General features: G+C 39.9%; 1 protein-coding gene across 2 annotated transcripts in view; it reads right to left on the reverse strand.

Annotated features, from left to right (window-relative positions):
* The window catches only part of LOC148369326 (interleukin-1 receptor accessory protein-like 1), a 214,554-nt gene that overhangs the window by 15,201 nt on the left and 174,482 nt on the right, over positions 1–24,871 (reverse strand). For both annotated transcript variants that reach the window (XM_088331299.1, XM_088331298.1), the window contains 3 exons: positions 8,820–8,952; positions 5,194–5,339; positions 2,960–3,106 (listed from right to left, as the gene is read on the reverse strand). In XM_088331299.1, the coding sequence (XP_088187425.1) occupies positions 2,960–3,106; positions 5,194–5,339; positions 8,820–8,952 (426 nt within the window). The remainder of the gene's footprint in view (positions 1–2,959; positions 3,107–5,193; positions 5,340–8,819; positions 8,953–24,871) is intronic.

Raw genomic sequence — 24,871 nt, forward strand, 5'->3', positions numbered from 1 at the left:
GAGCCCGCGGTTACCAAGTGAACTACTGAACTTGTTGAAGTGAGCAGTAGCTAAGACGGAATATGTGCCATGTCTCCAGGCTCTATTACTGTATTTATTCATGTATAAGGTGCACCCGTGTATAACCCCTATTATGGATTAAAAATCGGCATAAAATTTTGTCTTACTTTTCCTCAACTCAAACTTAGCATTGTACGTGATAAATGTTGAATACATGTGGCCTTTAGGGCCAAATGATCAACCGAATGCTGATATTGTGATGCGACTGTGCAACTGTGTGATTGCGAGATACAGCAATTTTTTTCAAGGATTTATAGTTCCATGTTTGTGCGTGATGGAAAGCTTAACCAACCAGAATTGTTAAAGTTTGTGTTTTAACAGCGCCAGCCAAGGTAAAGTTTGCAAGCAGCCACCCAAACACCCACAAAGTTCCTCAGAAGAGGGTGGTGTTTTCATAAGGTAAGAGCATGTCAATATGATTATGTACTCACAAAAAAATAGCACAGAAAATACACTTTTCACATTAAATTGCAAAACTGGTCTGAAAAATTGCTATTATATTTTTTTCCTAACTCGTGCAGAGCTCGCGGCCATGATTAAAAACATTTATTGACAGCGTAAACTATGAACATAATACCAAAACAAATAGTACAAGATTTATAGAATGTCCTTCAAAGTCCAATTCAGTAACACCAAAGAGTTGTTTTCCCGCTTGTGCACTTTTGCGTTTATTTATATTTTTCAGGTAGGCTTTCTGTTTTCCCCATTCCTGACATTGGACTGTGGTACATTGCATTTTTGGCTGGCTGCGAAAGTTTGATGAACGTCAGCATGATCGGCAATTTTGATCATGAAATATGCAGAATATTTCCTCTTGCAGCCTAAGTTGCCATCTAACAGATATCAACACATTGTTTAAATCTTGAGGAAGACTGAATAGAAAATTTATAACGCTGAATGTTTTTGAGATGAAGTGTTTGAGGACTATGTTAGGAGTGACAAGATTGGATAGACTGAGAAATGAAATTGTGAGAGACAGAACTAGAGTAGTCGTGGAACTGAGCAAGGGTGTTGATAAGAGAGTACTCGGTTGGTTTGGACACATGGAGAGGATGGATGAGGAGCGAATGTTGAAGAGGATCTACAGAGCAGAAGTCAATGGTAGGAGACCAAGAGGAAGGTCGCGATTGACGTGGATGGATGGTGTTATGAGTGCACTGCAAGAAAGAGGTCTAAATATAAAGGAAGCTAGAGCTCTTGTTGGTGAAAGAAAGGAGTGGAGAGGTGTTGTGAAAGGATAGTGGGATTGTGGAGGCTTTCTGGTGTCCCGTTTCATCTGGAGGGACAAAAGCATGACCAACTTGGGTGCCGAGGTGCCTAACTTGTTTGGGTGTTAGGGCAATTGGGTTGGCCATGGTCCAAAACATTTTGTGTGTGTTTTTTTTTGTAATTTGTTTCCCTTTTATTTTCTTTGTTATTGTATGTGTGTGTCTTGCTGTCGGTCACCCCTCTTGAGGGATATGACCAAGGTAGATAGATAAATAGAATTAACGCTTGATATTGGTAATCATGCAAAACAGTAATGCTTAACTCCCGTTTCAGTGTAGGTGATGCCAGGCGAGGAAATAAATGAAGGGGCACATCGCCTCTCTGCACGAGTCATCAAGAATTAGCATAATTATTATAGAACCACCACGCAGTGTATTGTAACTAAAAACAGCATATAGGTGTCTTGTGGGTGGAAAGATGTAGTTGCATTCAATGTTTTGTGGTCAGCAATCTTTTCAACTGATCAAAGCAAATACAGTGATATAGTGTAAGACCTCATGTATAATGGGCACCCAAACTTTGAGTTCTTTCTTAGGTAAAAAAAAGTGAGTTACACATGAATAAATTAAGTTCAAAGGACACAGACGACCCTTGACACTGAAGCACACACCTCTGATAGAAGAGGAAATGTTATTACAACGTATTTTCCGTCTCAATGAGATCATCAGACTACACATGCAAGTGTGACGTCTGGCTTACTTCGGCATTTTTTTTTAAATTTTAGTTTTTTATGTGAAATTACTTTTAAGATTACTTTCCTTGCTTTATGTGCGCTGCGTTTCATGCGTAGAATCATCGGCTTGAAGGACGAGTACTACAACCGCTACATCATCAAAGGGAATTTGTTCGAACCGGTCATCAACGCGTTGCTGGACAACGGCACACGCTACAACCTCCTCAACTCGACCATTATAGAACTCTTTGAGTTCATCAAAGTGGAGGATGTCAAGTCCCTCATAGCTCACATTGTGGACAACTTTTACAAAGCGCTCGAATCCATACCAATCCAGGGTGTCCCCTGCCCACTGCCCGATGATTGCTGGGATGGGCTCCAGCAACCCCGCGACCCTACTGAGGATAAGCGGTGTAGCTAATGAGATGAGATGAGATTCACATCTATAAAACTAAAAGTAGGAGGAATAATGACCACTCGATTCCCAGGGTTATAACTGTGACCACCTCACAGAGTAGAAGGTAAATTCATCTGTATCTTTCTCCTTTGCTGTATTTTGTGACAATTTTAAGAAAGAAGTCTGCTCGCACGTTGTTTTTAAAAACAGTTATTTGTGACAAAAATAATTGTCAAAATTAACCTCAACAATCTTAACTTAATAAGAGTATCATTTTAAGAAGGACATGTATTTGTCCATATGAGACACAGGCATTATTAATCAAAATTCTATGAAATCTTCAGATGTCACACAGGGAAATAAAATGCACTAAAGAATTAAGTGGAGTTAAGGTTTGACAGCACTGTTTAATTTTGTCCTAAAATATATGACCTGGCTATCGCTGAAAAAAAAATCTAAATATTTTGCTTTGGTTTAAAGAATTAAAAAGGTTCCCGGCCCATAGTATAAGAAAAAAAATGCCTGTGCCTGAGAAGTGACTTTCCAAAACTTCCTCTTACCTCCATCTAAATCCTCACTGCCAAAGTGGTTCCGATAGAAGAGCATGAGTTCAATCCTGTAGCACTTGTAGAGCGTAACCAGGCATATGAGCAGCACAAGAATAGCCCCGAGACCGCCAGCCAGTTCCACCGCATACATCAGCTCGGCTGGGAGGGAAAAAGTAAAAACACAAATCCATTTAAAGTCTGTTGTTATCATTTGGTCCTTTTGTGCATGCTTAAGAAATGCTGAGCTTCAAGCAGAACAAGCATAATCTCTGCCTCCCCAAGACACAGAAATTCTGGTCATAAAACATCTCTGACTGACACATGATTAGTGTTTTTTTTTTTCAAGGTGCAATAATATACCGGGAGGGGTATTGCCTAAAACCAAGATAAGGGACTAAGCTGGGATATGTTTATTATTTTCAGATATTATTTTGGATGAATTTAACCTCAAGTCAATTGCAAGAAAGCAGATTCAATTTAGCTGGGATCATTAACAACAATGATTTATTCTTTACTGCTATCCTTCTCCGGATCGGGCAAACAACCAGGCTAAGATTATCCCCAGAGATACATCTTGCCAATGAATGTGTTTATTGCATTTTTATGGACTTTCTTGATATGTTGCATTATTTTGATTATCCTGCCTTAAAATGTTGACGTTTAGACTATATTTGCATTTCATTAAATTTGTTATTAGCAACAGCCATTTTATAGTAATTCATGTGGAAAAAGTATTGCTGTCAGGCTGTGTTTTTTTGCTATGCCAATTCACAAGCTAGTTGAATTGTCAAATTGATCAGACCAGGCACTCCAAGATAAACAAATAGTAAACAACTTAAAATAAAAAAATAAGAGAAAAAAATAATGTTGAGATAAATAAGCAAAACCGAAATAAGCAAACCTTTGTCATTGTTGCATTGATCATGAATTACACGTTCAATATCCTCTCTCTCTCTACCTCTCTCTCTCTACCTCTCTCTCTCTCTCTCACTACCTCTCTCACTCTCTCCCCCTACCCCCCTCTCTCTCTCTCTCTCTTTCTCTTTCTCTACCTCTCTCTCTACCTCTCTCTCTCTCTCTCTCTACATTTTTATATAACTCCACAAGGAGCTGTTGCACAACAGCCATAAAAGACGATGAGCAATCAGTGATCCTGAGACCGGTCCTGGGGGTCTATTTGAGGACGCAGTAAACGGTCTTTTATCAGTCTTGACATAGAACATCCTTTCATCCTACCTCGGTAAACGAGCAACTGATTACACCAAAATGTGCCATCTAGATTAGGTAAAGCTGCTGTATTAGTTATCAATTTTTGTGCCATACCCCCATAGGCACTTTTGATTCCTTTCAATCCTGAATAAAGATGCACACAAAAAAATACCAGAAGTGCTACGTCCTCCAAATTTTGCTAAATACTTTCACTGGTCCTCGTTGAAGCCTCTGAAGTATCTTGGGGTAATTTATTTAGGAAAGGTAAAGCGGGGCCGAACACATAAGCTTTAAAGTCCTTCCCACTCCTTACTTCTGCAATTACTAACTTCCTTCTCATCGGGCCAAACATGAGAGCCAGTGATCGCCTCTGAAAAAGTGAATAAAAATTGCAGCAGCCGCAACTTGTCTCATTTATTTTGTGTGCATACAAACTCTCAGAGGAGATCAAGTTCCTCGAACAACAAAGACGAGTGGAGCAGCAATGGATAAACACAATCAGTTAATCTGCAATACATATTGTATGATATTTAGCGCCTCTTACTGGTAAAACAACTTCATTCGTTAAAAAAAGAAGAAAATATATTTATTTGAAAGAGTAGCAGAAATGCATGAACCATCATATCAATGAGCATTTTTAAGTACTCATATACCTAGGATTGTTCAATTTATTTTACCCACATAAAGGGTGGTGACATGATTGTCCCCCATCTTGCGGCTAAGGGTACCTCCAAAACCCCGATATGTTGTTGAAGGCTGATGTATATAATGAGAAGAAAAATCGTGCTTTTTGGTCACTTCTGGAGTTTGGATTCTTCCTTGTACTTTCTTGCACTCCTTTTCAGTTGCTTCTACTACAAAGCGAGATCTAGTAGTCAAATAATACATGGAATAATACCAGAAACAGCAAGCCCAAAACCCTTGCGTTTTCAAAACCTTCACGGGGTTGTCAGTAAAGTCTTGCTTTATTCGCTCGTCTCCACCATCCACAACCTTTAATAAAGGCCTTTAAATCTGACACACTGAAAAGCTCTCACCTTTCTTGGTAATTTGAATGTTTGCATGTCGCCGACCATTGCCATTTTCCACGTAGCAAGTGTAGTTTCCTAGGTCGCCCTCCTCCAGGGAATCAATAGTAAGTGAGATGGAGACCTCCTGTTCCCCCAAGTTCTCACGGATTGTCCTGAAAGCACAATGTCCGCCCAGATAAATGATGGCCTAACAAAATAAATAGAACCTTACGGTAGCAGGGACACTATACATTTAGATTTGTGATGTAAAATCCCAAAATGTGTTTGTTTGGAAAATAATTCTGGACAAAATGTTTGCACAAAATAAGTTATTGTTGCATAATACAGTATTAATTTTCAACTGGCATGGTGGCGTAGTAGGCAATGGCAGTGAAATATGCAAGCTGCAGAACAACCAAGTTCATGTCCATTAATTTGATTTAATGTGTATAGAACACTTGGACCGTATTCCAAATGTTGGTGAACACCTCCCGCCTTTCCACTAATGGCCGTGCTTTGGCTGTATGCGGGATGCGACTGGTACTGGTTTGGCCCAGATGCCCGATGCTTCCTTGATTGATTCCCAATGTTACGAATGTAACTCTGAGTCCAGTATGACCGCCAGAGTGTCTTTTCAGTCAGAATCCTCGTGTTCACGTGAAAAGATTCTGAAGGTGACGCACTGAATTAGAGTGACTAATTTTTGGTATGCGTTTCTAATGCGCAAAAGTAAAATTCCATGCTTGAAGCACTGCGTTTGCGGACTTACGGACGCTTAGAACTGTAGTTTCTCAAGAGCTGCTCTGAACATTGACGAATGTAATGTCACCCAGAGTGACTCAGTCAAAAATTTAGGTGTCATATTTCACTCCAACTTGTCCTTACAAACACAAGTTAATAATATTACTAGAACAGCTGTTTTCCATCTTTGGAATATTGCTAAAATTTGCCCTATGCTGTCCCAGTCTGATGCGAAGATTATAATTCATGCGTTTGTTACATCCCGTCTCGATTACTGTAGTGTACTACTCTCCGGTGTCCCGAAGTCCAAAATCAGCTGGTACAAAATGCTGCAGCGAGGCTTTTAACTAAAACAAGAAAGTTTGATCACATTACCCTGATTTTAGCTAACCTGCATTGGCCCTCTGTTAGCTTAAGATGTTATTTTAAACTGTTGGTTTTATACAAAAATCATGCATGGACTTGCTCCCTCATATCTTTCAGATTTAATTTCCCCATATGTTCCGGTCAGGAGCCTTCGCTCTGAAAATGCTGGTCTACTAGTGATCCCAAGAAAAGATCCGCAGGTTCGAGAACGTTCTCCATTCGGGCCCCGGTGCTGTGGAATGCTCTTGGCCCTGAGATTCGATTTGGAACCTCAGTGGAGCTGTTTAAATCTAGTCTTAAAACACGCTTCTATTCTATAGCTTATGAATGACTTGTATTTCTTGTTGCCAATATCTGTGTATTATTTGTTATTGCAACATGCATTGCAGCCTGGTCATCCTAAAAGGGGATTACCTCTATCGCAGTCCCTTCTCAAGGTTTCTTCATTTTCCTTATGTTGAGGTTTTTGAGTTTTTCCTTGCCCTCATGTAAGTTTTAGATCAAGGGATGGTGTAATAATAGTCTGTGGTTTGCAATCATCTGTGGTCTGTGCAGCCCTTTGAGACTCTTTGTGATTAAGGTCCATACAAATAGATATGACTTGACTAGTTGTGTTGCACAATGCACGATGCAAATCAACATAGTAGCGAAACCGTGAAAAGTAAACCACGTTAAAAGAGGGTTTACTGTATTAAATATCTCAAATAATAGCTACTCACTAATTTTCTAGGGGGATAATGGACACAAAAGGTTGCACGCCCTGCAGCCCAGGATCATATCTTCGTCTTCCCTAACCTCCTGGTGAGTTTGGGCCTCGGTCATGCTGTCACCTTGAATTCTGTGGGCTCTAATTGGTCTAGTGTCTTCCAAGACATGAGGGTGGTGCTGAAATCCAAGCAGCGCATGCTAGCAGGCAAAAATTATTCTGCAAAGGCCAGGTCCCCGACTAGGACACTCACTACTATGCCTAGTTGCTTTATCCTGATCACAGTTAACCTTTTCATGAGGCAAAATGTGTCCGACGCAGTGGATTCGTGTGATTCAGTGACTTCATGTTGTTGCTTTATCAGTTCAAAAAGACTTTACATCATTTTCACACTAAAAGGCACTGCTAAAAACAAAACAAATTGGACAGAAATTTGAAAGTGTGTCTTGTATACTGCAAAATACTGATGGACAAAACTGGAAATGCCCACAACATTTATATGTGTGCGTTACTAGACAAAGTTCTAGAGAATACTACTTTATTTGTGCAATGATTGACTAATTGAATAACATTACTGACCAAAACTGCAAAACACTGTATGCAAAAGGTATTGAACCTGGGTCACGGTGATGAGAGTGCCGCACCCGAACCACTTGACAGCCATTGACATATAAAAAGGCATTTGATTTTATCTAATTATCACACTATTATTACTCATGGTGTCAGAAACCAATGTTAGAGAATGGAGGAAACAGAAAGTCGTCTTGAAAGTACTGCCGGAAAGTACAATAAATAGTTTAAAAATGTTGTTTTTAACTTTTTACCAGTATATTATTCTTTATTATCTACATAATATAATAATTAGTGTTGTTTAGGTACATGTTTTATTATTATTTATAGGTACAAATGTATTTTAGTATGTGGCGATTTGATTATTTTTAGGCTTATATGGGATGTAGGCCAATCCATATAGAACTTGAAGTCCGTTTGTTTTGTTGAGAAAAAAAAAAAAAAAAAAAGAGTACAGACGCTGCCCTACTTAAGAACGACATAGGTTACGGACGATCGTTCGTAAGTTGAATTTGTTCCTAAGTTGCTTCAGTAGTATATTTTGTATGAAATGTATGTTTAAGGTTTATATAAGTTTGTTTAAGGCTTGTGAATGTAACCTGTATTGTTTTGTACTAAAAAATAAATAATTCATAAAATGAGATGCCCTATAAAGATAAAGTTAAGTCTAACTTACTTTTGGAAGAGGAACTTCAATAATTAGGCGCCTTCCTCCTCTGTGAGAGAAAGCGTCCGAAAAAAAGCGATACAACCATTTTCTCAACCGCATCAATCTTTCTTATTCCACTTTAATTTCAAAAGAAACGGCTCAGCTCTTCTTTACACTTTACACCAACCATATTGAATGGATGTACGAGATATTAAACGATAAAAATGTCACTGGAGATACAGTACGTGTAAAGTATGTTTACACACGAACTGGGGCTGCGACAGGAAGAGGAAGCCGGTGGACGCTGGGTGAGCTCTTACAGCGCCACACGCCGGTAGCGGCAGAAAGAAGCACGACAGTACTGTCCTGTACTCGGAAAAAGGTGCACAATACAAATGTCACAGCAATGCCCAAGTATTTTTCGACATCCTGAAAAAAAATGTTCTATGTACCGTTTTTTGTAACTCGAATGGTGGTAAGTAGGGGAGTGTCTGTATATTGTACTACCCCAGCTTTAAACTGCACCATTTTTTTCTTGAAATAATTAGCAGCTTGGAATTAGGGTGCAATGGTGGGTCCAGAAGACGGACAAGTACAGAACCAATACACCAAAGGACTTACTTGATGTCGCTCTCCTGGACCCGCTCCTCATCCAGATCCTCGATAAACTTTTCGGCCTTCATCCAGTAAATGAGTGGGCTGACGTCACCGCTGTAGCCAAAAAATGCTCTGCAAGTCAGGTTGACTGGACTTCCTGTCAGGAGAATAGGGGAAGGACAGATAATAATAATAATAATAATAATTTCCTTTGTATTGTCATTCTTTGTAACAGTGTACACAGAACGAAATGTCGATGATGATGGCTTGGATTTATTTATTGTTCTTCACGTCCATTGTGGAATATCCACTACAACACATGCTGGGCTTCCGGTTTAAAAGCGTTTGTGCATGATTAGTTACGCTTTGTTCTTCCACTAGGCCTTTTAAATGAGGATTAACTCCTATTCTGCATGTAGGCAGCAATCCATACTACTATGGTGGGAACAGTTTCAAGATCAAGGGTGCCACAAGAAATTTGTGGATTTCATTAACATTTCTTATGTGTGCAAGTCAAGTGAAAAAAGCAAAACACGAATTGATAGCACCTGGATGGCAAATTGTTAAAACAAAATGAATTATCCTAGATCAAATTAAAACACGTCTGATCAAGAGGATTGAAGACTTGGACAAAGTAGTAAACAACACATCATATTTTTATACTTTTTTCAAAACTTTTTTATTGTGCTATTTTCATCTTCGAGGATGTGACTTATCAAATTAATCCTCCAAAATTTAAATACAGACTTCTGGATTATTCTTCAAGCATCTATAAGCACTTTGCCCAAAATTCAAGCACTTTTAAAAACATTGAAAACACAACATTCAATTCAGGGAATGTTCAATGATTTCAAGCACATGTGTGAACCCTGTTCTTAGTCACAGTACCATATACAAATGTTAGAGAAATTAAAAAACAAAAAGTATTTGAAAATCAGTATACAATTTTGTTTCAATTTTCCTTCGCTCAAACTAAGTATAAGTGGCAAACGTTGAATACCTCAGCAGAGCAGAAAACATCATCAAGGACTTTTCTCACCCCGGCCACCATCTCTTCGACCTGCTGCCTTCCGGCAAGCGCTACAGGTCACACAAAGCAAAAACGAACAGACTCAGACAGTTTCTTCCCCACAGCCATTACCACCCTAAACAGACACCGCACAAAAAACTGAAACCTGTTGCAAAAAAACTACCTCACACGTATGTAAAATGGTACTCACGTACATGCTGTCTGCACTATGTTTGTTCACTGCTCAAACAGACACCGCACAAAAAAACTGAAAACTCGTGCCAACACTACCTCATACGAATATAATGTTACTCATGTCTTGTTCTTGCACATGCCGACTGCACTACGTTTAATGCTCAAATTGCACAATGTCTGACCATTTCCTGTTTCTGCACTATGATGTCTATGTTTGCACCAATGCATATGCTGACTATTTTTGCACTATGATGACTTTGCACCAAATGCAATATTGCACAACCGTTACGATACCAACGTTATCACGACAACCCTGTATGTAACATCCCACATGCCGACATTTCTTGTGTAAATACCATGTAAATTATAACTATAGCCTTATCCCCCTTGTCTTATAACATTATCTTCTCTGTTCCTTTATCTTCTTGCTCATACCTCACTATGAATGTGTAAAACTGGAGTGTCATGCCCAATTTCGTTGTCACAATATGTTAGCCCATTTGTAACAATGACAATAAAGGTATATTCTATTCTATTCTATTCTACATTTATGTATATTTATTTTTATTCTTAAGGATAAACAAATTACTTCCCACAATGCCTTGAAGTCAAGTCAAGTCAAGTCAAATTTATTTATATAGCCCTTAATCACAAAAAATGTCTCAAAGGACTGCACAGGATTACAGTTACAAAATTACACAACTACCTGATCTTAAACTAGCAAACCAACCTTGAAGATTTATTTAGTTTAGAATCATGTGCGCTTTTTAAAGACTTTGCGATTCGGTGATACAGTAATGCACTTGAGTGGTCTCCAACCTTTTCTGTACCACATAACGGTTTAATATCCGACATATGTCGTCTGTAACTGTAGTTGTCAAGTGTATAGAATCTGGTGCTCTCCCTGCCGCATTCTAGTTTCGATTACTGTTGCATCCAACTTTTGTAAATGTGATCAGCGACTGATCTAAAGAAGTTCGTACAGTAGATTGTGCCACAAAATTCCCAAAATAAACGGAAGAGGATGTGAGAAAGACATTTTTAAACAAACATTCTATACAACATAAAAGCTCAGCTTGACACATTGTGTGATGCGCGAGAAGGCCAAAAAAAGAGAAAACTTCAACATTCCATAATGGAACTGCTGCACGGCTGCTCAAGAAAGTGCTTCTGGGCATACATCCTGCTGCAAGAGATGGTGAATCAGCAGCTTTTTGTGAGCAAATCTGCCTCCTTGACCCTGCGGCGACCACTCTGGTGGCTGTGACATTGTAGATAACTGTTGTGTATAATTGGCTACTCACTACTTGGGTGCTGATATCTGAGCCCTTTAATGTTACCTGTGGTGTTCCGCAGGGTTCAGTGCTTGGCCCCCTTCTTTTCAGCATTTACATGCTTCCATTAGGTGATATTATTCGCAAGTACAATATCAGCTTCCACTGCTACGCAGACGACACTCAACTATATCTTCCGTTGGAGGAATCTCCCACACTAAATTGTGGAAATTTGGAGTCCTGCCTCATTGAGATAAAAGAGTGGATGTCACTCAATTTCTTGCGTCTTAACTCTGAAAAGACCGAAATGTTAGTCGTTGGTCCATCTAAATGCCGTGACTTATTCTCAAAAACTGCTGTGAACATTGACAAATGTCACATCACACAGAGTGACTCAGTTAAAAATTTAGGTGTCATATTTGACCCTGATCTATCCTTTGAAATGCATGTAAAGAAAATTACTACAACCGCTTTCTTCCATCTTCGTAACATTGCTAAAATCCTTTCAATACTGTCTCAGTCGGATGCGGAAATGATAACTCATGCGTTTGTTACCTCCCGTCTCGATTACTGTAACGCACTACTCTCTGGTCTCCCGAAGTCTAGAATCAAGTCTCTTCAGCTGGTACAAAATGCCGCAGCGAGGCTTTTAACTAGGACAAAAAAGTACGATCACATAACACCGATTTTGGCTAACCTGCATTGGCTCCTAGTTAGCCTTAGATGTGATTTCAAGGTTCTCTTAGTATTATACAAAATCATACATGGACTTGCTCCCTCTTATCTTTCAGATCTGATTTGCCCCTATGTCCCGGTCCGAAGCCTACGATCTGAGAGTGCCGGTCTTCTGGTGATCCCAAGAGCAAAGAAGTGTTCTGCTGGTTCGAGAACGTTCTCCATCCGGGCACCGGTGCTGTGTAATGCTCTTCCCCCTGAGATCCGATCTGCAACCTCAGTGCAAATGTTTAAATCTAAGCTTAAAACTCACTTCTACTCCATAGCATATGAATAACCTACTCTTCTCGTCGGCTGAAAAATAGTCTGTATAATATAGTGTATTAATCTGTGAAGCTCTTTGAGACTCTTCGTGATTTAGGGCTATACAAATAAAAATGACTTGACTTGATAAGGACTTGAATTCACAGACTATTTTGTATAGCAACACAAATAGAAAACAAGCTTTTAGATTTAGCAACGGCTGAACTGGGGAAGTCTTTTGTCAATGTGATTTATACACGACATGATAGGTTTTAGTCTGATTCCCTGATATTAAAACTCACTAATTTGCCACACTACTATTTCTTCCAAATTCCACCCGGGGGCAGTAGAGCGCTACTGAGAAAAAATGCATGAAGAGCAAGAAAAAACAAATATAAAAAGGCATGAATATTCTTGTATATGACAGTGACATGACAGCATGTTGTGTTGCCTCACCCACAATGTCACTCACTCTACAGCAAGGGTGAGAAAACAATGGCCCACGAGCCACATGTGGCCCTGCAGGCTTTTATGTCCGGGATGCTGAACAAAAATAGTAAAAACAAAGTACTACTAATAAAAACATGTTCTTGTTTTTGGTGCCATCTTTGTCTCTGTAGGAGAAATGCCACCAACCAACACTTACAGGAAGTGACTGAAGTCCCCAAAGAGGTGGGTTGGCTTAGGGTCGACCAACTATATTGAAGTCACACCCCCGTCTCCAACCTATAAAACACCACGCCGATCACACTCAACACCAGCTTCCACACCAAGGGTCACAACCTCCCCCCGGTAGCACCTGGTAGTGGGAGGGTGGTTTGGGGGAGCACGGGGTGGCCTTTGTTCTTCAGAAGGCTGAGACTCCGTGTAGCCCAAACCTGAGAGCAGAAGGTCGGTGTATTCTGGTCCGCCACTCTTCTCAACAAACTACCTTTGGGTTCCCGTGAGGTAAACCAAAACATATTTCACAACTGACTGTTTGGTGCATGGGAAAAAAATATTGTATTCACACACACACACACACACACACACACACACACACACACACACACACACACACACACACACACACACACACACACACACACACACACACACACACACACACACACTAGATAATACAAAAATACAACTGCAAAATTACTACTACAGAAGTACTATAGAATACTAAGGAAATACCACAAAAAGGCAACTTAATTAGTAGAAAAATATTACCACAGTAGTAGTACAATAAAAAAACCTTTTGCTAAAATACAATTATAGAAATACTACTATATGACAAAAATGCTAAAGAACTAATACAACATAACTACCACAATAATATTGCAATAAACCAACAGCTGTACTAAAAATAAAATTACAGAGGTAATACAGCAGAAATACTTCAGTAATGCTAAAACAAATATACTAAATACAAACTAAATACGATATTTAGTGCTTAAAACAGGTACCTAATATATTATATTATTTTGCTATGATTGAAAGCATATCAAAACAAATTTGATGCAAACATGTAATATAAATGTAACAAGAACATATACATGTCTGCCAGTATATTTATTCATGAATGCAACTGAAAATAATTGGATAGTTCTCCAATTATTTTGCCAATGCTGCCCGTGACTCCAAAAATTTGCACACTTTCTCTGCAGGGTGCATACAGTAAAGGAGCTGTCATGTAATAGAAAAAAACAGACTCTTGAAATTTATTGCAGGTTGAGCTGACGTGTTTGTGGCACATCGCTAAAAATAAAAACTGCATTCTTTTTGCCTGGGTACACAAGACCGCACATTAGAAGGAGCACACCCATCTGATTTTAATGACTGAAGGAGATGGCGTGACCAGGAATAACATTTCCAAAGTGAGATTTGTATTTTTGAAAAGCAGTAATGAGGTCACATGCAACTCCCCGTAAGAGGAAATTACGGGCACAAGAACCGCATCTGGCACCTTCAGTACGGGTGAGTCGAACATTCAAAAGATACATGGTGATGGGTTTTATTAATAAAACAAAAGTGCATGGCATCAAGGTGTTTATAATGGATTCTCTTTGATCAGATTAGAGTGAGATCACTGAGAGCACAGAGCTTCCCTCCTGCGATCGTTCCTGAAATGACTGCAGGCAGCGAGTGGCGAGCAGGACCATTACTGAGACTTGGAAGGGTTGCAGCAGCTGCTAATTGCCTGGGATGGGAAAATCCTCCACCCTCTTTTTTCAGCTGCAGCTGTGGCACATGTCCAATTTTAATTGACATTATCAAAAGCCTTTCACGGCCATGTTTATCAAAGCTCGCACTCCCTCAATCAAGGGGTGTGTGATACTGGTATTTTTGGTATCAATCTGATCCAAGTAAGTACATGATAGTATATATCGATAGCGATCTGATACTGACACTTTTCTCTTGGAAAACTCATGAGCATTGAATACTTGAACTCCTCCCTCTCGAGTTACTTTGTAATTACGATCAACGTTATCTATTATTTATTAACTACCGTATTTTCCGCACTATAAGGCGCACATAAAATCCGTTTTTTTTTTAAAAAGATGACTATGCGCCTTATAATCCGGTGCGCCTTATATATGGATCAATATTGAATTACAAGGTCTCGCAACTTATGGTAAGCAGCCACCGACTCCGTTTTTCGCGTAGAAGAAGAAGTGCGCTGTGCATACTGGGAAATATTAAAAGACGATTCTCTTTTATTTGTGCGGTTGTATAAAAACCCTGAAATGGCTCCTATTAAGAGACACGCTTACAATGCAGAGTTTAAACTCAAGGCGATCAGTCACGCAGTAGAACACGGGAATAGAGCAGCAGCGAGAGAGTTCAACATTAATGAATCGAACACGAGACTGGCTCGAGCCGGCAGAATTAAGAGTCCCCCTAGGAACTCGCTAACTGAACAATGGTTCCATGGGTGAATTATGTAAAACCCACTACAACGTTTTACATTTTACAGTTATTATGTTATTGCTTTACTGTTATTGTTTTGCACTTGTTGTTTTTGCACATTACGAGTGTCACTATATTGCGATTGCACTAACGTTTAATTTACCATAACAGTATCAGACGTTTTTTTGCGTGTTGACTAAATGGAGGAAAAGTAAAATGTTATGCCTTGCTGTTGTTCAAAGATGTTAAAGATGTGTCACGAAAATGCTTTACCTCAGAGAAAATAATAAAACGGCTGTTTATTCATTTTGGGAGTGAATGGAGTTGTGGAAAGCTTGTTTGTTATCTATTAATAAAGTTTGACTGATCTATCTGACTGTTTTGTTGACATTTCCTTTAGCGCGGCACCATCTAACGGTTGCATAACGTAACTACATCCTCTACGGTAGCCAAGTCAAGTTAAGTCACATTTATTTATGACGCCCTTAATCACAAAAATGTCTCGAAGGACTGCACAGGATTACAATTACAAAATTGCACAATTACCTGATCTTAAACCAGCATGCACTTATAGCGCTTTATAATGGGGTGCGCCTTATGTATGGAAAAAGTTTTAAAATATATCATTCATTGAAGGTGCGCCTTATAACACGGTGCGCCTTATAGTGCGGAAAATACGGTAATTCAATGCCATAACGTATAAATACATTTTCAAAAGCATTGTGTTCCCCCCCACACACAAAAAAAGAACGCTTATTAAGACTTTGGCGCTGCTCTGCTCATCAGTAAGTATCAAGCCTTTAGGAATTATTTCAGTATGATAAACCACCATTTGATGACAGGACTTCCTGTATTGCCACATGGCGAGTAGGCGTAATGAAGCAGTGTGGTGAGAGTTGCGAGATATGGACAAATAGTAATCGGCGGTTCACTCCTCAACGGAGCTTATTTCTTTCAAATAAATATGAAAAAGTTCCGACGTCATGGTCTGGTCAGAGAAGGATGACGTCCCGCCCACGTCTGCAGGAATGCGGTTTGCCCAAGGGAACGTGATTCCCATGGTGACCCAATTCGTAAGATCACTCTATCGGAATGTTCATGCATCGTTCATGCATATAAGTGAAGCATTGTTTAGATATTGGAGGTATCACAAAAGCAGGGAAAAGCACCAAAGGGAAAGTTCTCCTTAAAATGCATCCTTTCACAAATGGCTGTTTTTCTCAGAAGTTTGCTTTGAAACGAGTATTCAAGAAACTTAGCAATGTTCAACTGTTGTTTACTAAACAATGGTAAAAGCTAAAAGCATATTTTTTTTCTAATGAAAGATAAGGGCTCAAGCTTTCTTTTGATATGGTCTATGCCTGTAAAGTTAAGGACCTATCCATCCATCCATCCATCCATTATCTGCACAGCTTATCCTCAGTAGGGTTGCGGGGGTGCTGGAGCCCATCTCAGCTATCTTCAGGCAGTGGGCAGGAGACACCCTTAACAGGTTGCCAGCCAGTCGCAGGGCACACAGGGACAGACAATTCGCTCGCTCATTCACAACGAGGGACAATTTGGACTGGCCAATTAACCTGACATGCATGTTTTTGAAATGTGGGAGGAAACCGGAATGCCCGGAGGAAACCCACGCAAGCACGGAGAGAACATGCAAACTCCACACAGGAGGTTTGATCTCATGACTTCAGAACTCGTGCTAACCACTGCGCCGCTGTGATGCCCAGTTAAAGACCTAAATTATTTTTAAGCCTTAGGCAAGAATGAGTCAAAATGGAAAATATTGGCAGCAACCAGCTCTTCCAACTCAAAAAAGTCAGGCATTGAATGGACTTAAAAAAAAAAACAGAAATACAAACTTTAAGGGTAAAAAAAGACTACAGAAATGTTTGCAACTGTTTCAGAACTAAATTCAAGGGGGTCAAACAATCAAACAAAAAAAGCTATGGAACAACAAAGCAACAAGGTCAAAATGATGACTGTAACATATTCCTTGTCACAATATTTTGAAAATGAAGTCAAAGTGAAATAGTGCCAACAATACGACATACAGACGTTTAAGAGTATAAACAACAACAAATTTTAACGACAACAATTGTTTCAGAACAAGACTCCAATGTAACAAAAATACAAATACTGTATAACAATGTCAACAAAATACCATATGTTATAAAGTGAACCCCAAAACCCTAAATCTGCCGGAGATTCAAACGTGTGAATTATAATCTTGTGTTCCTTTATAGAGCTGGAGTTCCGCTAAATACATCAGGAAATGCAATACTAAAACAAAATGCTTCGACATACGTTAACCATTTAATAAATGAATCGAAACCAGATTACCTAATATTCATGTTCTATCAAGTACTTTTTTATCGTCTGTTTTAATCTTATATGCCTTATAGTTGAATGCATCTAATTTATGCATAGAATCTTTCACAAGGGTTATTTTTTGAAGATGCGTCTTATAGTCTAGAAAGTACCTTTCATTGCACATTATTTAAAAAAAAAATTGAGTAACTTTCACAATGAAAGATAACAGTCTTCCTTTGCAACAATGACACAATTGTCAACGTAAAGTTGATGTCTTTTCTCAAAATCCTCCCTTCTAACTTCCTCATAGGGCGAAAGCACGGTTGCTCAAAAGCCTACACTTTTCATTAAATGAAACTAGAAGTTCAAAAGGGGGCCATAATTTGCGAGCACCAATTTTTACTTCAAAAAGTCCTACAGAAGTAGACAAGGTTTTCTCCTATCTTCTGAAGTGAGTGGCCATCACATCTGACTTTCACGTGGGAGGTGTTGGGCCTTCTTTTTGATAGAGTGTCAGATTGAACAATTGGAACGTTGTTCCCAACGCACTGAGGTCCGTTTTTCTCTGATTTCTTCCTATTGCCTGAGTCATTTGTTTCTTCCTGTTCATTAGCCCTTCCCACTATGCAGCTCCCTAGATAGTGAAAGGTGTAAATGATTGTGCAGATACAAAGCGCCGGAACGTGTTAATAATGTGGCTGTGTTGGGTCAGCTCTCTGTGTTCAAGCCAGCATGCAATCAAAGAAACAAAAAAATCAAGCCAACATTAACACATTTGTACCTTGGCAATACGTTATGGTTAAACGCTGTCGGCCTAATGTAGAAAAAAAGCCAGACAATAATTATACAACATGGACACTAGCCTGTTTTTGGAAGTGCTCAAGCAAATTCAAAAACCAAATCCAACCCAAGCACCCTCAAAAACTATAGCAATTTTAAAACTTTATTTTTCTTAATAAAGGACAGAATAGGCTTAAATAGGATGAAAAATGCTTGATGAAAAACAAGTACTGTAAAACAAAACCAGCGAGAGCAATGAAGCCTCAAAAATACTTCACTGCCTTGAAATTGTTTCGTCCATTTGATTCCTAGCATCGTTCCCCCTACCCCCTAAACCCATTTCTCTTTCTCTCAGCTGCTCTCACTTGCGGCATAGCGGCATAGCTCTGGTGTGTTACGTGGAGAGTATATTATACAGTGGTTATGTTAAACAACTATTTTAACACCCAATTTAATAACTTTGTTATCATCAAGATATACAGTATTAGTCCTCATTTTAGCTACAATGAATCAAATGAAACAATGTTCAGCCAAGCTTAACTGTAGTGTGTGTGTAAATGTGTGGTCATCCTCCCAGCACCAGTATGGACATTTACAGTTCTTTACAGTAAAAAAGCACTATATTCAGGTGAGAGTCTATATCACACACATTGACACACTTCCTGAACTGGTTGCCAGCCAGTCACAGCAGCTCAACATCATTAGTATTGATTAAATCAATTGAGGAAATTACAGACGCATTATACCACAAACAGTATGCAGTTGGAATATTCATAGATCTTAAGAAAGCTTTTGACACCATCAATCACAATTTATGAATCTATCAACTGGAACTTTATGTGATCAGGAAGTTGGTACTGCACTGGGGTAGGAGTTACTTAGGAGAATAATTTACAGTGATACTTGTGTTTGAGGTCCCTCAGGTGTAAGTACTGGGTCCTAAACTGCTTTAAACTTCATATAAATGACATTTGAAAGGTATCAAATGTGTGTTTTAGTTTGACGATGACACAAATTATTTTTTGCTCTGGGGGGATTTAAATGATCTTCTGGAGTCAGTCACTGCAGAATTATGCAAATTAAAGAGGTAGTTTGATTGGAAAAAGCTATGATCAAATTTAGAAAAAAATTGAGTCATGTTATATGGTAATTATAAGAGGGACACTCCAGTAGATGTGCAAGTAGAAGGCGTGGATATTAAAAGAGTACATGAAATGAAGCTTTTGGTATATATATATATATAAATAAATATATAAATATATAAATATATAAATATATAAATATAATAATAGGTGACAAATTAAACTGGAATTTTCACTCAAAACATGTACAGGACAAGCTGTCAAGCATCTCAATACTCAGCAAGAAAAAACATATTCTGGACCCTAAGTAACTTTTCATTCTTTACAACACACTTTTCCAATATATAATTTCAGTGCAGAAGTTTGGGGCACAGTTTATACGATCCAAAACCAGTGAGAGAGAGGCAGCCAAACCCGTCACTTCTCACCCATGAACTCAAACTAGTCTATCTTATCTTATAGTTACATACAGAAGTTATGCCCCTCGTTTGAATGTAATATTTATTCTACACATTTCGCAGCATTGGAAAATGTTAAAAGTATATGTGTCATGATAGTCGTCCTGCAAAAACCATATAAGAAAAAAGATATATTTATCTTCCATCTTTTTCAATTCCTAAACATTTTCGGAAAAGCACCAGAGAGCCACCCGAGATCGGGAGCAACTATTTGCAGACTCCAGAGTTACACGAGAGCGTTAGGCTGTCCTGTAAATGATATCCAATGAAGAGATGTTCAACATTCATTTACATGCCCACCTCTTGTCAAAATCACAGAATAGAGCAGAACAGCAGGAAAAAATTGCGAAAGTGGAGAAAGTCCCAAGAGTCATGCATGGTTATGTGCTACTGTTATTAAAGGACAATACCAATTTAGGAGCACGTTAACAAAGCACAGTGGGCCACCTTGCTTGAAGTCTCAGGAAAGGCATAGCTGGGGTATGCTATTCCAGGGTGGATTGTCGGAAATGGCTAATGCCAGGGCTCATGGGGAATTACCATGGAAAAGGAAACACTAGCAGCATTTTCCCTGTTGCTTTTTTTAGTCCAGATGCACAATTCTCTGCTAACTCCTCATGGACAGGCCAGACCTTTTTTTCCTATTGTGCTTGCTGAATGTAAACAAGACAGGATTATGTGCAAAGTATTGCTTGTGAACGCTGAAGGGGGGAGTTCTCATTCTTCGGCTCTGCTTTGTTGGCAGGCCATCCGCCAGCTGCCCTACAACATGACAACTCGTATCTGCACAAATACACGGTGCATATGGGAGGAGGAAGCTCGTAAGCTCGCGTACACCTTTAGCAGATATCTCTCTCACACATGCAGGCACATAGGCACTGTGCTGTGCTGTTTAGTATGTAAATGATAATGAGACAACCAACAATGATAATGTTGAGGAGGATGGCAGAACCTTGTAAAGATTCAGTTAGGCATCTGAGACTAAGTATTTCAGAAACTGGATTTGTTAAAGCCGGGCACACACCTACAGTATGTCTGCAGAATGCTAACTGCGCTATGCGTGCATAACTGCACCAACACCATTTTCAGCTCCATTTCAAGTTCTTCAATCATGTTTTTGGATCATGTGACCATTCAAGAGAGCGACTACACAGGAGTCAGCGAACTATTACGAAGGAAAACGTGATGGCTGAAAAAATAATAACATTAAAAAAGCAAATGTGAAACACAGAATGTCTCGCAAACATGTATTTGAATAGAATGTTCTTTGTAAAGAGCGCCTGTCAAGGTCAGCATTTTTCATTTTTAACTCATGTAATCTGGCCATCTCTGCCAAAAGTTTAAACATCCCGCGATAAAGGAAATTATTCTCAACACTTTCTCGAAATTAGCTTTCCCTCAGACAAAGTTAATCCAAAAGTGATTTGCAACCGGTTCATGTCCAGGTAGAGGCGGAGGATGGAACCTGCATATTGATGGCTGTCACTAACGCCAAGACAAGCAGTCATCCTACACGTGTTTAAGATTTAGTGGACAAGATAAAGGGCCTCGGAGGAGCTGGAGTGAGCAAGTGTAACAACTTGCACGAATTATTAGCTGGTGCAGTGCCAAATCAAGTGAGAGACAGAGGTAGGAGGAAGAGGAGCACAATCCCTGCAAATAAATCTACTGAGGTTTTGAGTTTTGATCCATAGTTGGAGGCAGATGGGAGTACATGGAGGTGTAAAAATGTTTTGTGCCAACATAAAACATGATAATGTGTCAAAGTGGGGGATTTGGGAGTTGCACACAATTCAATTAGGCCCACAGGACAAGAGCACGCGATTTTTACATCCAAAAATATATACTTTATTTTATACTTAGAAATGAGCAGCAGACAAATTAAAATGTATGAAACCAAAATCAAACCCGGACTGGAACCGGGCGAGGGCCTGATACAGCAGCGGAAACGAAAGAAAGGAAATCAAGCTACGCACCACCCTGACACAGCAAACGGGAAAAATGAAAACCGTAACCGCCACTTGGGTGACTGCTGCTGTTGCAATGCCCTAGGCGCCTGTTAAACATGCAAAAAATACAATTGAACACATATTGGTGCTCAAGCCTCTAAAACAGTCACAGCAAATGATAAAAGGAGCACAACTATCATAAACTTAAATGAACTTGAACAGATTCAAAAGCAGTCTGCGCTGTTCAAAAAGTCCAGCATTTAGTAAGTCAACAATTACGTCACCGCCGAGGCTTGACCAAACCGTATATTGAGAGATAAACAGCAGAAATGGTGAATACCTGAGTGTGTCATGGTTTCCCATTGCCCTAACTTCGCCCTGCCCGTTTGGCGCCAGCTGTGGCTCGTTGCCTGATTGGCTTCCCTCCTGTTTAAGCTCAGTGCTCTAACTCACCCCTTGTCAGTCCGTCAATGAACCTCTGCACCCGCAAGACGTGTGTTTTGACTCTGTCCGGTATCCTGCTTGTAAATCCTGTCCCGTATCGATCCCGTCTATCTCGTCCTGTTTGATATCTGACTTCAGTCTCCAGTATCAGGTATCGATCCCGTCTGTCTTGTCCTATCTGATATCTGACTTCAGTCTCCAGTATCGGGTAACAATCCCGTCAATCTCATCCTTTTTGATATCTGTGGCCAGTCTTAAGTATCGGGTATCGATCCTGTCTGTCTCGTCCTGTCTGATATCTGACTCCAGTCTCCAGTATAAGATATCAATCCAGTCTATCTCGTCCTGTTTGATATCTGTGTCTAGTCTCCAGTATCGGGTATCGATCCCGTCCATCTCGTCCTGTCTGATATCGGACTCCAGTCTCCAGTGTCTGGTATCGATCCCGTCTGTCTCGTCCTGTCTGATATCTGACTCCAGGCTCCAGCATTTGGTATTGATCCTGTCTGTCCCGTCGTGTCCGGTATCGGTCCTGTCTGTCTGGTATCTGCTCATGTATCTGGTATCGATCCTGGCTGTCCCGTCCTGTCTGGTATTGACCCCGTCCTGTCCGGTATCTGCTCGTGTATCTGGTATCGATCTCGTCGGCCTCTGGCTTCCTGTTTTTCACGCCAGACTTCTGTCTTACTTCTTCTGCCCAGCGGTCGCCGAATCACTGGTGTTTGTGTTCCCGCACATAACTGCCCCGTTCCCGTAAAATAAAGCTTGTGTGAAAACGTTACGCATCTGGGTCCTCCTCCTGTTTTGGTTCTGACAGTGTAGAAAACATAAATCAAAACCTACTTTGAAGAATGTTTTCCTTCAACTAGGTAGAATCAATCCTATCAGTAAGCAGGGTGCTCGTGCCTGGGGGCAGAGTGTTCTCCAGCTCTGAACCTCACAGAGGAGGGGAAGCCCAACTTCAGTCTCACCGTACTGCTGTAATGGAGCAACTGGGGTAAACACTCGCACAGATCCCCCGTTAATTGGGTCAAGCATAGTGCCTACAGTGTTGCAAAGAAAGACACCTTGCCGTGTAACCTCAACATGAGGCAGCCACTTGTATTGTCTCCGCGAAGGAGGAATCGGGAGTGTGAAAGAGAAAGGGGGGAGGGCCGACCAGCTGTATTTATGTGTATTTATGTAATCCTTAATTGGCAATTGCCCTGCCCCACAAGGTGGGGGGCCCAATCCCTCATTTGCACAATAGCTTCAAGGAAATATTTTGACACAGGAAACTTAACAGTAACCCCCAAATAGATTGATACACACACCATGCCAAATGACATTCTGTTACAGTTGTTGTAGAGCACAGGTGTCAAAAAGGCTGCCCGCAGGCCAGATCAGGCCCGTTAAGGGATTGAATCCGGCCCGCGAGACAACACTCGGAAAAGCACAAGAGAAAAACAAGCTGCAGGTTGAAATATGTCAACTTGATTTTGCCAAAGCCAGGTGCCTCTCACAAAGACACTGTACTTGTATTCATTTCTCTCTCTCTGTCTCTCTTCCACACCTTTTCTCCCACTCTCTGTCTCTTTCACTCTCTGTGTCTCTCTTTTTTCTTCCTCTGTTGCTCTCTGTCTCTTTCTCTCTCTGTGTCTTTTTAACTTCTTTTACTCTAACTTCATTTTTTCCTTTTCTCTCTTTTATCTTTCTCTCTTCCTACCCTTCGCGCTTTCTTTTCTCTCCTTCTGTCTTTCTATTTCTCTTTGGATTCCTTTCTTCCTCTCCCTTTCTTTCCCCCTCTCTCAAGACTTCTCTTTTTATCTTTGTTTCTCACGCTCTCTCCCGCTCTCTCTTTTTTTGTCCCGCCCTCTCTCTTCTTTTCCATCCCTCTTCCTCTTATTTCTTTATCCCTCTTTTTCTTTCTCTTTAATCTACTAGTCCGCCCCCCGACATAATGTTTGTTCTATCGTGTGGCCCCCAAGTTGAAATGAGTGACACCCCTGTTGTAGAGGTAGGTCCTTCCATCCATTATCTACACTGCTTATCCTTGGTAACATATTTTTTCCCAATCAAAGAGATTGTGTGTATTATTTGACGACGAGATGTTGAGGTAGTGTGTTGCAACCGAAAATGAGTGCTAAAAAAAATGAATAAATCACAGAACCACAGCGACTTAAAGTGACCAAAACACATAATTTTTCTTCTAACCTTGTTTCTTTTTTACCGAGCCTGTCTTTGATCTTTGTGTACTTGTGTAAGCGGGAAGGCAGAAAGATAATGAAGCTCCCTTAAGGTGAGGATCATCTTATGCAAAATGAATGTTTTTACAACCTAGTAATAGTTTTCAAAATGCATGTTTATGAGTTCATGTATTTTTGCTCATTATTTAAATGAATCTTGTTTTAAATATAATAAATAATAATAATAATATAAACTTGAATTTGTTCATGAGCAAGGTGGTGTCGGTAGTTGTGGTGGACAATGAGCCTTGATAGCTGACATCAGATGCTGAGACACCTTACTTTTAGGTTAGAGCACACTGCTTTGAGATTTAGTTTTTGCTGTGTCTTTTTTGGGTTGCCCGCAGAGGCTTTTGCTGAGCTCTGGACAATTCAAACATTTTTACATATTTATCTAACGCATCAATTAATTGCCTGAGATAGGGACAGAAGCCAATTCAATCAGCTAGATCACAAACCCAATCCTTAGACTTTATT

The sequence above is a fragment of the Urocampus carinirostris genome, chromosome 3 (genome assembly GCF_059441175.1).
Source record: "Urocampus carinirostris isolate Australia breed hairy pipefish chromosome 3, RoL_Ucar_1.0, whole genome shotgun sequence".
Classification (NCBI taxonomy): domain Eukaryota; kingdom Metazoa; phylum Chordata; class Actinopteri; order Syngnathiformes; family Syngnathidae; genus Urocampus; species Urocampus carinirostris.